This window comes from Erigeron canadensis, chromosome 4, assembly GCF_010389155.1.
Source record: "Erigeron canadensis isolate Cc75 chromosome 4, C_canadensis_v1, whole genome shotgun sequence".
NCBI classification, from domain to species: Eukaryota; Viridiplantae; Streptophyta; class Magnoliopsida; order Asterales; family Asteraceae; genus Erigeron; species Erigeron canadensis.
In genome coordinates, this window is record NC_057764.1 from 44,748,207 (window position 1) to 44,762,061 (window position 13,855).

The 13,855-nt window shown below is 35.3% G+C and overlaps 1 protein-coding gene across 4 annotated transcripts; it reads right to left on the reverse strand.

The window, feature by feature from the left end:
* Positions 1-1,181: 1,181 nt before the first annotated feature.
* LOC122595101 (receptor-like serine/threonine-protein kinase ALE2) lies at positions 1,182-11,954 on the reverse strand. 4 transcript variants are annotated; one of them, XM_043767411.1, is made up of 21 exons: positions 11,746-11,954; positions 11,113-11,199; positions 10,693-10,833; positions 10,432-10,584; positions 10,257-10,343; positions 10,061-10,177; positions 9,854-9,973; positions 9,610-9,729; positions 9,443-9,517; positions 8,570-8,656; positions 8,164-8,250; positions 7,617-7,703; positions 7,192-7,293; positions 6,866-7,084; positions 6,278-6,355; positions 6,058-6,150; positions 5,024-5,395; positions 4,384-4,671; positions 3,161-3,547; positions 2,421-2,664; positions 1,182-2,045 (listed from the first exon to the last, which is right to left on the reverse strand). In XM_043767411.1, the coding sequence occupies exons 1-21, from the start codon at positions 11,825-11,827 to the stop codon at positions 1,388-1,390; spliced, it is 3,684 nt and encodes a 1,227-aa protein (XP_043623346.1). In that variant the 5' UTR covers positions 11,828-11,954; the 3' UTR covers positions 1,182-1,387. The 4 variants fall into 4 exon arrangements, with proteins under 4 accessions (XP_043623346.1, XP_043623347.1, XP_043623348.1 ...); XM_043767412.1 differs by having other exon boundaries at positions 6,058-6,144; positions 11,746-11,953; XM_043767413.1 differs by lacking the exon at positions 8,570-8,656 and having other exon boundaries at positions 11,746-11,953.
* Positions 11,955-13,855: the final 1,901 nt, after the last annotated feature.

Consider the following 13,855-nt stretch of genomic DNA (forward strand, 5'->3'; position numbering starts at 1 on the left):
TAGTTAATAACTTAATCATTAAGTTAAATTTGATGTTTCCTTTTTGACTTAATAAATAAACAAAAATAACCGTCAATTACATATATTTTACTTAATACAGACAAACATTCTTTATGTATTCAACCATTTAATACACTCAGCACTTAATGACTAAAAAAAAACAAGCCCCCTCATTACTTATATTATATATGCAAACAATTTAACCAGCCAAAAATCAGCTTCAATTCCCTTTCAAAAAATAGTAACACCACCACCTACCGATAAGTGTCCATCTAACATCAACGATACCATCCGTTTAAGCTTACGAATATAAATATATACGGCCTCATCGGGCTATTCCCGTAACCGTTCCGGCCACCCCAAGATGTTCACTTTGGGCGGTTTGAAATCTAAGAACTCTTCCAAGGAAAAAACATTATGGTCACCTTAGTGGTGGTTACGAAAACCTTGATTTAGCATGTAAATATTAGAAAGAATGTTGACATGAAAATGCTTTTTAATGAATCAGTATGAAAACATTATCCATGCATAACTCATAAGTAGATGTTACTATGACCATATTTTTAAGTATATAAAAAGAATAATGTATTGTAATAATGTACTTTCAAAATATCTTAATTAATTTGTCCTGAACCTATTTTCTTAAAATAACATGTTTACATTTTTGTTTTTTTCCTGTCCATACATTTAATATTTTTCAACAGAATATAATCACATCATCATATTGACATTTCGGGATCATTTAAAAGTTGTGTTCAAACAGCCTCTAATGTGTTTTAAATGCAATTGAAAGTATATCGTTTCAACAGAATTTCTAAGATTCAAGTGTTATTTTAGAAACTTTTGTTTTTGAAAATAGAGGTTTAATCACCATTCCTTCCAAATTCCAAAATGGCGAGAGATCTTTTGGTATCAACCTCTGCACCTTTTAAGTGAAGATAAACAAAAGTCCACATCTTACTTGCTCAATATCTCGTAGAGTACGAGATTGTATCTGTTAGATTTCATTTTAGAATTTTTTTTCTGACCTGGGAAAAAAAATTTTTTTTGTTATTTTAGATAATAATATATCAAGATAAATTTATGGCTACTCCTAGAATTTTGTTTATTCTCATTGGAGTCATTTATATGATGGTGAACCAGAAAATGCGGAAAGAACATGTACACACATGATGCTAGTATTACTTCAAAAACATCTCCAACCTCTTTAAATGCTGCTTTGTGTATTTACAACTATACCTGGGAAATACATTCCCAAAACAAATGCAACATTTTTTCTGTACATTTCATGCAGCAATTTCAATTTGCCAACGTTTTAATTTTGTTGACAGGAGTGAGTCAGTGAGACGAGCATTGTCAAAGGAAACAAAAATGAACTAAAAAAAAGTCAACGTGATCGTGCCAGTAACCTCAGTACTTCTCCGTAATCACTCATGCTACCACTTGAAAACCTTTTCATCCTTTCCCATATCTGCAAACTTCTCCTTGGCCTCAAAGGACCCGAACTAGAAGTAAGCCTAAACGAATCTACATCTAGCCCATGACCCGGGAAGCCACTTTCCACATCTAACGGAGACTCGTATGTTGGATAAGTGGATCGGGATGCACCTGGGGGTGGGCCTGAGTTTGTACTGTCCCGAGGATCAAAGTCCATGGATGCTAGATCCTCTTGGCTACAGGTTCTTGAGCCCAAATCTCGTGTTTCTTCACACTCATTGCATACCAATTTCAATGCCTGAACGACCTCACCCATGAAAGGTCTGTGTGACACCTCGGGCTGCACACACATTGAAGCTATTGCTGCTACTTTAGCTATACTGTCAAATGGAACTTCGGGGCTCAGTGATGGATCAATAAGCAAGTTTAAACCTTCTGGTGTTGGCAGGAGGGGCCGGGCCCATGCCACTAAGTTTTCTTGGCCGGGTGGCATCGACATGTCAACAGGTTTCCTTCCTGATAGAAGCTCAAGGAGTACCACTCCATAACTATAAACATCACTCTTCACAAGAAGATGGCCGGTCATTGCATACTCAGGAGCCACGTATCTGATTTCACATGACAAAAAGATCAAGAAAATAAACAAACATACAAAGCCGAAACAGATTCTATTAAAAAATAAAATTGGATAGGGCCGGTTAGGTATCGGATCAAACATGAAATCTTTGGCATGGGTATGGCAGACCTGAAACACTTATTGTCCAAAAATCTATACTTTTGTTAATAATTAGCATACCAAATATGAGTTCAGAAAACAATAACAATCCTAGTTTTTTTGATAAAATTAAGCAAGTTTTATTGATAAAAAAGTATGCATTAGGCGACTTTCGACCAAATCCTTTTAAATTATTCTTCAATGACATAAAACAGAACCCAAATCTATCATTTCGTAAAGCACAAGGTTTGAAGGAAGACAATTGTACCCGAAAGTACCCATGACACGTGTCGAGATGTGTTGGTTTTCTTCATCTAAAGCAGATCGAGCCAAACCAAAATCAGAAACTTTGGGAGTGAAGTCATGTTCCAAAAGAATGTTGCTGGACTTGAAGTCTCTATGGATGACTCTTGGGCTTGAATCTTCATGCAAGTAAGCTAGCCCACGAGCCGCACCCAAAGCTATCTTCAAGCGAGCCCCCCAATCCAGTGGTGCAATCTCCTTGTCTATCCCTGAGCAACCAAGTTTCCATGCAAACATAAACCTTCTTTATAAACAAAAGTTAGAGGCCGCACTAAGAGCCACTGGTTTAACGGTTAAAACGGGTAATTTTCATATGGAGCAAACAGGTTGAACTGGGTTTGACTCTAAAACACATATTATCCAATATAAATTTGACTCTTGTAATTCAGTGAGCCTGTCAATTATGATCACAAAATTATATTATATCAGTATTTATCTAACTTTCTGAATAGAATGATGTAGTTCAAGCATTATAGATACACTTTGGGCATCTTTCGGACCGTTTGGTGCATTTTCTTCCAAGCGATATGACATAACTTGAATTGACCCATTCATGAGTAAATGGGTTCACTTTGCCACCTCTATGAAGGATATAGTACGGAAAAAAAAACAAAACAAAAAACCAACAAAAAAGGAAGGTCGAACAAACTATTCTTCGGTATAAAAGGAATTCATTGCTAGTTTAAAACACATTCTAGCACATACCATGAAGATGAGATTCAACGCTTCCATTTGGAATGAGCTCATAAACCAAGCACCGGTTTCTTTCCTCTGTGCATATACCAAGCAACCGGACCAGGTTTCTATGGTGTAGGCGGCTAAGCATCTCAACTTCAGCCAAGAATTCCCGACCCCCTTGTTGATCGTCGCGTTTAAGTACTTTGACGGCAACTTTTGTCCCATCTTCAAGTAAACCACCATAAACACGCCCAAATCCACCTTCACCAAGAACCCCCAACTCGTTGAAGTTATCCGTCGCCTTCTCCATATCACTTAAACTAAATGTCTTCGCGGATCCATTGTAAGCTATAGTAGAGCGGAATGATAATGAAGCCGACTCGGGCCCACTTCCGGTCATTGATCCACCAATCCCTGCCATAATACACATTCTTTAACCACGAAAAACTACATACTTGTAACCATATGAAATAAATTTTTAAATCGAATATACTACAAATTCTTAAGGGTTAATCGCAGAAAATGAAGCATACATTATGCCTAATTCTATTTTAAATGTGTTTGTGGGACTATGTTACTAAACTATCCAGCAACTAAATGTTATAACTTATTAGATGCAAAAAAAGACACCACACTTCCTAATGTCTCTATGTGAAGCAACATGTGTCATTATTAACCACAAATAAAACACTACACTTGTCAGTCATTTCCAGTTATAGGTAACATGAATACATGACACCTTTAACAAATCGGACCAGAAATAAATTATGATCCTTTGGAGGTTTTGACGCAAAAACAACTAAATTTAGCAGTGGCAATTTCATTTTTTACCCAGTTATTGATGAATTGGCCGATTTTGGTTATGTTCGTCTCAAATGGGTCAGATAATGATTTAGCTACAAAATGGGGAAAATGCATTGACATGGTGAAAATTACATAGAGTTTTTTTCAAAATATACAGCCTCGTAAAAGTTTTAATCAACAGTTTTAACATTAAACTTTTTGTAATTGCATGTAAAAAGTTAGTAGTTAAAAAAAATCGCCGAGAAAATTGTTAGCACGTCAACCGGACCCCCACACATTGTAATTAGAAGTTTCAACCAGAACCCATATGCACCCATTAGCAACACACCCATCTTCCCATCTCTATTAAATTCTGTATCCAGTTTTGAGTTTTGGAGATCAATACTTGGTGCATATCTGTGTTGGTTACTATTTGTAGTCTCTCAAGAAGTCACATTCATGATTACCTGACGATTTGGTGACTGAAGGTAAAGTAGTTGTTGGGGTCTGTCCTGGCCGAGATCTGTCCCTATTTTTAACCAGCAGAACCCAAACAGCAACAGACACTAGAATCACTGCTACAACTGCTGACAGAATTATTATCGAAATGACACCTCCACTTAACCTATTGCTATGCTTCTGCTTACCCACATCAACACCAAGAGGCTTTATGTCCCTTCCATTGTTGCCATGACCATACGGTTCACCATTCATACCGTTTCTAGAAGATGGCATAGGCGGTGATGGAGGAAGACCTATCAACAACCAAAAAGTTTCAATTCCAAAAAAACTGAAATTTGCCTTGACTTTACCTATATATGGGGTGGGTCTTATATCAAATGGGTAAAAGATAAGCTTTAGTAAAAGGGGGAAGATGTCAAATGGGTCGAATGGACACAAGCCGCCTAATGTCACATTGTAATACATGCATCTCCCAAGTCATTTTACTAAAAAATTTAGATTATATTGTAATTGTAATTAAAAATACTTATTTATTTATATTTTTCTCAAAGAAATGGACAAAAAGTTTTTGCTGGTTAATATTACTAGACCCTTAGTGTTCCAAAGAACAAAACATTGAGAATTGCCATCTCTTAGTATAGGTACCTGGATATTTCACGTACAAAACTTCATAATCGCCAAAAAGAGAGGACTTAATAGGCACTTGCTTCTGCCATAGTTTTTGAGCTGTTATGTACGCGGTATAGTTGTCAAACTTTTCACCGAGGGGTACTAGGTCAATGATAACAATCGTTTTTTCAGAGTCTTGGTTGTCTTCATTTGCCCCCATGATTCGAACTTGACTTGATCTCATGAAGAGCCCGGTAGCCATTTCTGTAGCCAGCTCTGATACCAAAGGAAAAAAGGTATAGAGTGAGACGCCAAGGCCAAGCTCAACTTGCATAGGCAAAACACATTTGCAGGGTGTTCCAGGAGGAGTTGTGGTCAACGGCTCCACGCATGTCATGGACAAACAATCTGCATATTAAATATTAGTTAAGTGTCGGCATTGCTAAAAGTAAATCTTTATATATATGCACATCAGCACATGATTAAAACAACGTTTGGATGTGCCCTCACTAAGCCACTTCAAGCCGCGATAATCCATTTTAGGAGGTTCTTGGATGTGCATTTTGTAGATAGTGTTTGGATATGCTTCTGTTATTTGAAGTTGTAATTATCACATAATCTGACGGTTTTAAAGTGTTTGCCTGTTTGGAAAATTCTGATTAATTAAGAGCTTAATGTATAGCATGACCAGAAGAGACAAATTTGTCAGAAAGGCAGAGGTAAAAGTGAAATAACATAAGTCTCAAATTAGGTTGAAAGAAGGCGTAATAAAATAGATTTATTTTATCCTGGTGTAATTAGTTTTTGGCAATCTATATGAAACTATAGATGGTAAGAAGCAGATCAAAATTTTGAACATCTCAAAGATGATTATTATAGCTTCAACAAATCTTGTACACAACTTTCAATTTCTGATATTCAGTATCATATAGTCATCAAAACACACATCCACATAAAGTCATAAACCCCCAAGTAGAACAGAATACGCACACATGTTTAACAAGACTAACAATAAGCAATGAAGCATAAATAAATAAATCTTCATGAGAAAATTTGGCGAGTTTATGTACCTTCATTTGGAGGTGGAGGTGGTAATGCTTGAAGGGGCCTTGGAAACCTTGGTGAGGAACGGGTAGGAGAAACTTTAGGCGGAAGAACTGGCACTTAAAATATAAAGATGATAAATAGTACGCTTTAGGAAGAAACTAACAACACAAAGACAAGTCCCAACTATCACTTAAATTTGTAAAAATATATTAAAAGGAAAGAAGCACATGAGGATTTCCTTACCTATAGTCTGTATAGATGGTGATGTTCTAGGTGGAGAGACTGAAGGCGAAACAGAGTTTTCAATTCGAGGTGCTTTTCCTGCCAATAAATCAATAGCATAGGAGATAAGAACCTTCCCTCTAGCTCAGAGTGCATAAAAGACTTATTAACATCAAAGACGAAACCTTTATAGTGAACAACGATAACATCGACTTTCACTCGAATTAATTTGATTAGAAAGACTTTAGCAATGTGTACTAAAACTAGAGTACTTTTAGAAATCAACTACTTTAGATAACTTGGATGAGAAAATGTGTCGTACTGTTGGTTTAAACTGCCATATTCCACTTTTTCTAGTGCATACCAAAGTGTATTTTGGGTCATTTTAAGCAGGAAGCCTCTAAAATTACTTTGGGGTCACGATTTTCAATATCCACAAACCAAATTAGAAATAAAGTAAATATGTCGTTATATATTGCAGATTTCCCTTCTTGTAATGTGAAATGAAATTGAAAATATGCAAAACTGGTGCATACACAAATGATCTTTCGTAATTGAAGAGCATACCGAAATTAAAACACCTAAGTTTGTATCCGAGTATTTGGATACCTGGACTTGGTGGTGAAGCAAGATGCCTTGGCTTACTCACTGGACCAGATGGTGGTGGAGAGTAATGGTGGGCTGGCTTGTTCTTCAGGCCTGCTGGTGGTGGAGGATATAATGGTGGAAATGATGGCGGAGTATGAGATATTATAGCCGGAGATTTAGAACTTGAATATGGTGGAGGGGCATGGTCATTAGAGCTTGGACCTTTATGGACAACTGGATCTACATGAAAGGAAGGACAGACTATAAATTAGTACCATAATTAACTTAAGATTAAACTCCATACATTTACCAATAATAAAAGAAAAAAGAAAAGAAAAGACAGAAACCTTTCACTTGAGACCGTTGACTTGGAGCGATATCATTGGTTTGATTTTTAGGTGAAGGAGGAATAGGTGTTGATATAGGACTAATAGGAGATACATGAGGTTCTGCAAAACCAAGGTGCATTGTTATAAAAGCATTGTTCGATAATAAGTCAAAATAATCAGTTTAGCGTGTGTGGATAGTGGAGATATTTTAAAAGATAAGGGATAGGTGAGCGGTGTAGGTATTAAGGGTAGTGGAGATATTAAGGGTAGAATGGTCATTTTGCATCTAACTCTTTCCAAAAGGAGTTTCATTAAGTGTACTTTGGTCAATTTGCAACTAACCTTTTTATAACTCTTTCCAAAAATAGGTGGTTTAGATTTTTTTATCTAGTAATATATTATAGTAATATAGATATATTGTATAGGTCAAATCTTTAGGCTACCTGGTCGATCAGATGGCGGTGTCGCAAATGTAGAGTTGGGCGGCGGTGTGTTTTTTTGGGATATCTGAGGGGGGGATGCAACAGGCCCTGTGATAGCAAATTAAACAATATAAATAAATAATAAAATGTATCATGTTGATTACAGTTGCAGCAAACAGAAAAATGACATAATAATTACGAATTTCGAAATAGATGTTTCGACATGGTGAGGTAATGGGTCAAAACATGCAGTACTTAAATGAGTTCAATCGGGACGGTTTGGACCAACCTGTCAGCAATTTTTGTCCATTTTCTAATTTTATCAAAGTTCAATGTTTTTTACAGAACTATAAAATCTATATTATAATCCAATAAAGTGATATAAGTGGTTTAAGCATTTCGACCGCGTCAAACCAGTTTAGCACTTCAGCTAAGGCTGTAAATTTAACCAGTTTGACTCGTTGGAGGTGAAAATGTAACTCAAGACGATTGATTCATAAGTAAATGGGTTGAAACTCCTCCTTCAATAATGATGAAATGAACAAGAATACAAAAAACTCTACATTACCTGGTAAATGTGGTGGAGGCATAGTCACAGTAGGGGGGCTCGGAGGTGGATCTCTTGGAAATGTGCTTGAGGGTGACGGCACAAGTACTGATCAGAAAAAAAATAAACATTGGGGAAAATCAATTTGCTATTGCGAATCTTATGGACCATACAAATCTGAAGAGTGTCTGAGAGGAAAATGCATGCCCCTAGTGTATCAATTTGCCTTGTATAGTATTCAAACTTTGCCACACGCTCAGTGCCATCTTAGGTAACTATTACAACCACTTTACTACAAACTTTACTGGTTGCAATGATTCAAGATACTTGATCACATTAAAAGCACACATCCAAACACCACCTTATTTTAGAAAAGTTTTAAATCAAAAGAACAAAGAATATAATGGTAAAGCAAGCGAAAACCCACCTGGCAAATTTGGCGGAGGGACGGACAAAGTAGATGGACTTGGAGGTGGATTTGCTGGTAATGTGCTTGGAGGTGATGCCACAGGGGCTGTTTAGCATATATTATGGAAATATCAATATAAGTAATAGAAAGTTATTTTCTAATCAATTTGCAACGTTGACTTGATTCGTAGAGTTGTAAAATAACAGATTAAAAAAAAAGGTTACGCGAGTAATTTGACACATCTTGTGCTAGCCAAAGTCTTCCCTAAATTCCTAATATACTCTCTCGGTCTCTCCAGCCTTGATTCAGTGCAGAATTTGACTCGACATATCTGGTAGTTAAAATATCTAAAATACCTCTCAACAATGGACCTATGAAAACTAATGGCAAAGAGATCATTTGCAACTGAAACTAGGCCAAAAGGAAACCGGCAGTTTTTATGCAGGGATGCCCAAAAGATGAACTGTTACTTTGATGTTAGCGGTGGAAAAAACTAAAAAGGGTGGGTAGGACAATTTGGGTAATGGAACAAACATGTACTAAATAGGTGAAAATAGTTCAGGTCAGTCGAAACCACTTGTCAGATTCCTTTACGTTTTTTTTAATGAAAAATAGGTGTTAAATATGATTACAAAAAAAATACTCGTATATTATCAAGAATAATATAACAGTTGCAAAAAGCAATTTTGACAGGTTGTTTATGCAATAAAAATACATTTTGGGCACCTTCCGGATAAAGGCCCCATTTTATGCAATAACCTTTAGCTATAGCCCAAATCCACCCACTAAAGATTAAACATAACCCGGATAAAGGGGCCAACAGTACCACCTCAAATTTATCGATTATGTCGAGACAGAGAGAGTGACATATAAAAGTGATGTGAAAGTCACCTGACAGGTTGGAAGGAGGTACAGGGGTCATAGGTGGTGAACTTGGAAATGTGCTTGGTGGTAATTCAACAGGAACTGAAGAAACAATAACATGACAAAACAAATTATAACAGAAAACACATTTGCAGTTGATGAAATACTCGTAAAAAATATATATATTTCTTTACATGGCAAGTTAGGAGGTGGTACGGGCAATGCAGGGGATGTTGGTGGTGGTGGCATTGGCAAATTGAGTGGTGGCATAGGTGGTGAACTTGGTAATGTGCTTGGTGGTAATTCAGCAGGAGCTGCATGTACAAGAAAATGGCAAACATTTTAAAAAACATAAAAAAACTAACTGATCAAAAGTAGTAAAAAAGCATGGGTAAGTTTTTGACTAAATGAAACAAAAGGCAATAGATATTTCATTACCTGGCAAGTTAGGGGGTGATAAGGGCAAGACTGGGGATGTTGGTGGTGGTGCCATTGGCAAATTGGTTGGTGGCATTGGTGGTGAACTTGGTAAAGTGGTTGGTGGTATGTCAGCAGGTACTACATAAGCAAAGAAAAAGGCAACCATGTTAAAACATGGAAAATTTTGTAATAAAAGGCAACAAGAAGCAATAAATATTTCATTACGTGGCAAGTTAGGTGGTGATACGGGCAATATGGGAGATGTTGGTGGTGGTGCCATTGGCATATTGGTTGATGGCACAGGTGGTGCGCTTGGTAATGTGCTTGGCGGTACAGCAGGCACTACATAAGCAGAAAAAAGGCATACATATTAAAACACAAAAATTTTTTGAAAAAAGAGAATAAAAGGCAGCATCATTACGTGGTAAGTTAAAAGTTGGTACTGGCACTGTAGGGGAGGATGGTGGTGATGCCATTGGCAAATTGGTTGGAGGTGATGCAACAGGCTCTGCACATCATATGTAAAGTTATCAGTATTTTAAGTAATTACTTGATTGGATTAAATAATGGTTCATAATTATATACAGTAAGTTCACCAGGCAATATAGATGGCGGTGATTGGGGCATGGATGGTGGCACTTGAGACAAGGATGGTGATGCTGCTTGAGTCACTGGTGGTGGATTTTGAGGCTCTTCTTTTGAAGGTGGTGGACTTTGAGGCTCTTCTTTTGGTGTCGGTGCTATTTGTACTGCATTAGGCCATTCAAGACAAAATGTGTTTAATGAAATCATAATTTAATTTTCTTTTTCTACTGCAACCTCCGAATATTTGAGATTACGATCAGTTTGTAAACTACCCGGGACTGTTTGCGGACTGAGAGGAAGCTCAATGGTAGGTCCCTTCTCCGGTAGAGGAATTGGTGGCATCGATACAGGGACAGTTGGCGGGATGACTGGTGGGCTTGGTGCTGACCTTTCTGGAGTTGACATAATCGGTGCTGCAAATTGGCAAAATGCCACACATCAACAACATATACTCTATATAGAGAGTCACAACTGAAGAACATCATTTTGGAAATAAATTCCACTAGATTAATTCATCGCTAAAGTTGTTACGCAACATTATACTGCATTCCCTGAATATAATTGGTTATGGATATACCCTGCATGGAAATTCTGGATCCCCATTGCCTAAACTACTAAAAGGTTCAAAAAGCATCTTCTGGTCAAACTATGAATTTGAAAGTATCACACTTGACTTCAAAAGGCAAATTTACCTGCACCATTTGGAAGAGTCTTTGGAGATGAGGGTTCAAGAGGTGTATTCCCTAGGGGTCCTGATGCAGGCTCAAGATTGGTAGAAGCTGAAAGAAAAATATTCAATAATCTTTAAGCTGCATAAATTATTAAATATTAATAAACTTTAAAACATGACACTTTGTTTAGGCACTATAAAAATTAGTAATCATCCAGATCTTTATCAGTCTGCTGTTTCAAATTTCTCAAAAGGTGATCAAGTTTGTGAATTTTTGTTTTTGACCTCCAAATCAAAACATAAAATACATACGTATAACATTGACCCATTTAACACTCTATATGCATGTTTCCACTATTAGTAATCACAATACAATAACAAAAACAACTTCCAAAATCAAGAGTTATCAATAATGTAGCTCAAACACAAACACAAATATCAAAAATCAGGAAACTACAGGATCCAAAGAAACTTCCCAAATGGGCTATAAAAAAAAATTACTCCCTCCCAAATGGGTAGAAGCAAGCAAATAGTGGCTACATCCCACATACCCGCCCATGTCAGAATCGGATACTGTTGTTGTTGGTTATCAAGAAAATGGCTAGATTTAGCATATAACATGGTAAAAATCCAAACTTTTTTACATGGGTATTACCTGAAAATCCTTGAAGAACAGCAGAACTAGCAATGGCATAAACTTGCAACACCAACAACATATATTTCACCATTAAATTCATCCCATGAATTAATTCTCCAAAACTCAACTTGGCCCAAAAAGTATCAACCAAATATACTAATATAACAAAATATAACTCATATTATATATTAAATATAATAAATACAATATATACACACTGAACATGTAAAATCTTGAAGCAACAATAAAAGAAGAGAGAGAATGAGTTGGATCAAAGAAGACCCACAAACAAACAGTAAGCAACAAGCAATGAAGAGAAAGAAAGGCAGTTCCTTTAAACACCATAGAGAGGTTTCATTTTTTATAATATAAAATAATTATTAACTGATTAATATCAATTATTATTCTTAATATTAAATTAAAAGAGTGTAACAAAATGCTCTGTTATTTGCAGCTGATTCTTAAGGATTAGTAGTAGCATGTTATTGTTACAGTTACAAAACAACTGTAGTCTTTTGAAAATGAGTGTGTAATATTATATTAGTAGTTGTATTTTGTATTATTATACAGAAAATTAAAAAATAAGAATATATGCTTGTAGTATATTACCAAGATAAAAAGAATAAGAAAAACAACACTTGAGACAATCAAGATTGATTCTTTTATATATTTGTATTAAATAATTGACCTTTTTTTTTTTTACTAAATTTAACAAATTTCAAGAATCAATAAAGAGTTGGTGGGAAGGAATGGTTGTCTATATATTTTTTTACATAGGAATTTTCTTGAGATTAGGAAAATAACAAAATACTATAGTAAAAGAATAACTATACAGACTAAAAAAATGGTTGAATAGTAGAAAAGTTTAATGAAAAGATAAGAAAAGTGTAAGATTAAAAAGTATTGGCCAAAAGATAAGAAAAGTGTAAGATCAAAAAGTATTGGCCGTTTGACTAATAGCTACAAATCATGGTTTTTAAGTTGATGATGTTGGGCTATGGGAAAGAAATAAAGAGGTGGCATGTGTCAATTTGCATTTGACAACTCACCTTCTTTTGCGTCCATCCATTTCATGACAAACCATTTTTGTGTAATTTTTAGTAGTATCTGTACTTTTATTTCATCACTTCTATTTTACATTACGTGTGTGACACAATCAACATACATTTGAATAAAAGAAGATTAAATTGGAAGTAATAATAGTTGACAAAAGATATGGTTTTAATATAAATAAAACTAAATTACTAGTTTGATTAAATTGTAAGTAATAATAGTTTGACAAAAGATATGGTTATTTTTTTCCAGACATTCAGTCAGTATGCGATATCAAGAAAAGTACACGGTATAATGGTGAAGTCTTATACGTACTCTAGACAACGAGATTCAAGTTCGAATTCGAGTCACCATGTAGTTGTCCGAATATATATTAGTAGCATATAATTAACAACTTTTATTTTACAGTTTATAATAGTAATCTATGAAGTTATATGTAAAAAACTTCTAACTTAAACATAATTATTTTCAAATATTAACATAATATTTCAACGTTTAAACTCAATTGTATAAATAACATATAAAGTTCAACAAATTTAAGATTTCATTAAAAAGGAAAAAAAATGTTTGACCCGAGTTTTGACCCAATTCGACCAATTTTTAATCGAGTCGGTCGATTTTAGACCGACTCAAACAAATTTGACCAAAGTTAACCTAATTCTTGACTCATTGATTGATTTTTAGTTCCCGTTGAATCGAATCCTCATGCCTTAGTTCCATATTAATTTGTCGATCTGGTTTATTTTTACAAACTTGGTTACAACCAAGTTGGTTGTTACTATCAAGATCCTCAAATTAAATACAAACTTTCCATAAATAAAAGCTAATAAAAACTAGCACGGTATCCACGCAATGCAACGATGGTTATAGTGTCGACGGTGTGATGGTGGGGGTGATTGTTCATGGTAAAGACGACATTGGATAGTGTAAATAATAGATTAAATAATAATTGATGTAAAGAGTTAATGAATATTTTTTAAAATAAAAAGGATTAACACTGCAATTTAAAGGATTAACATTGCAATTTAATCGCTAAAATCATTTTAAACAATTCTGTCTATGTAACTTTCAACAA

Excerpts from the sequence above, each read along its gene's own strand:
- LOC122595101 (XM_043767411.1), bottom strand. The coding sequence starts at position 11,827 with ATGAATTTAATGGTGAAATATATGTTGTTGGTGTTGCAAGTTTATGCC. Across the intron at positions 3,548-4,383 it reads TTCAGTCACCAAATCGTCAG|GGATTGGTGGATCAATGACC; the intron begins GTAATCATGAAT and ends GTATTATGGCAG. Across the intron at positions 2,046-2,420 it reads CGTGTCATGGGTACTTTCGG|ATACGTGGCTCCTGAGTATG; the intron begins GTACAATTGTCT and ends ATGTGAAATCAG.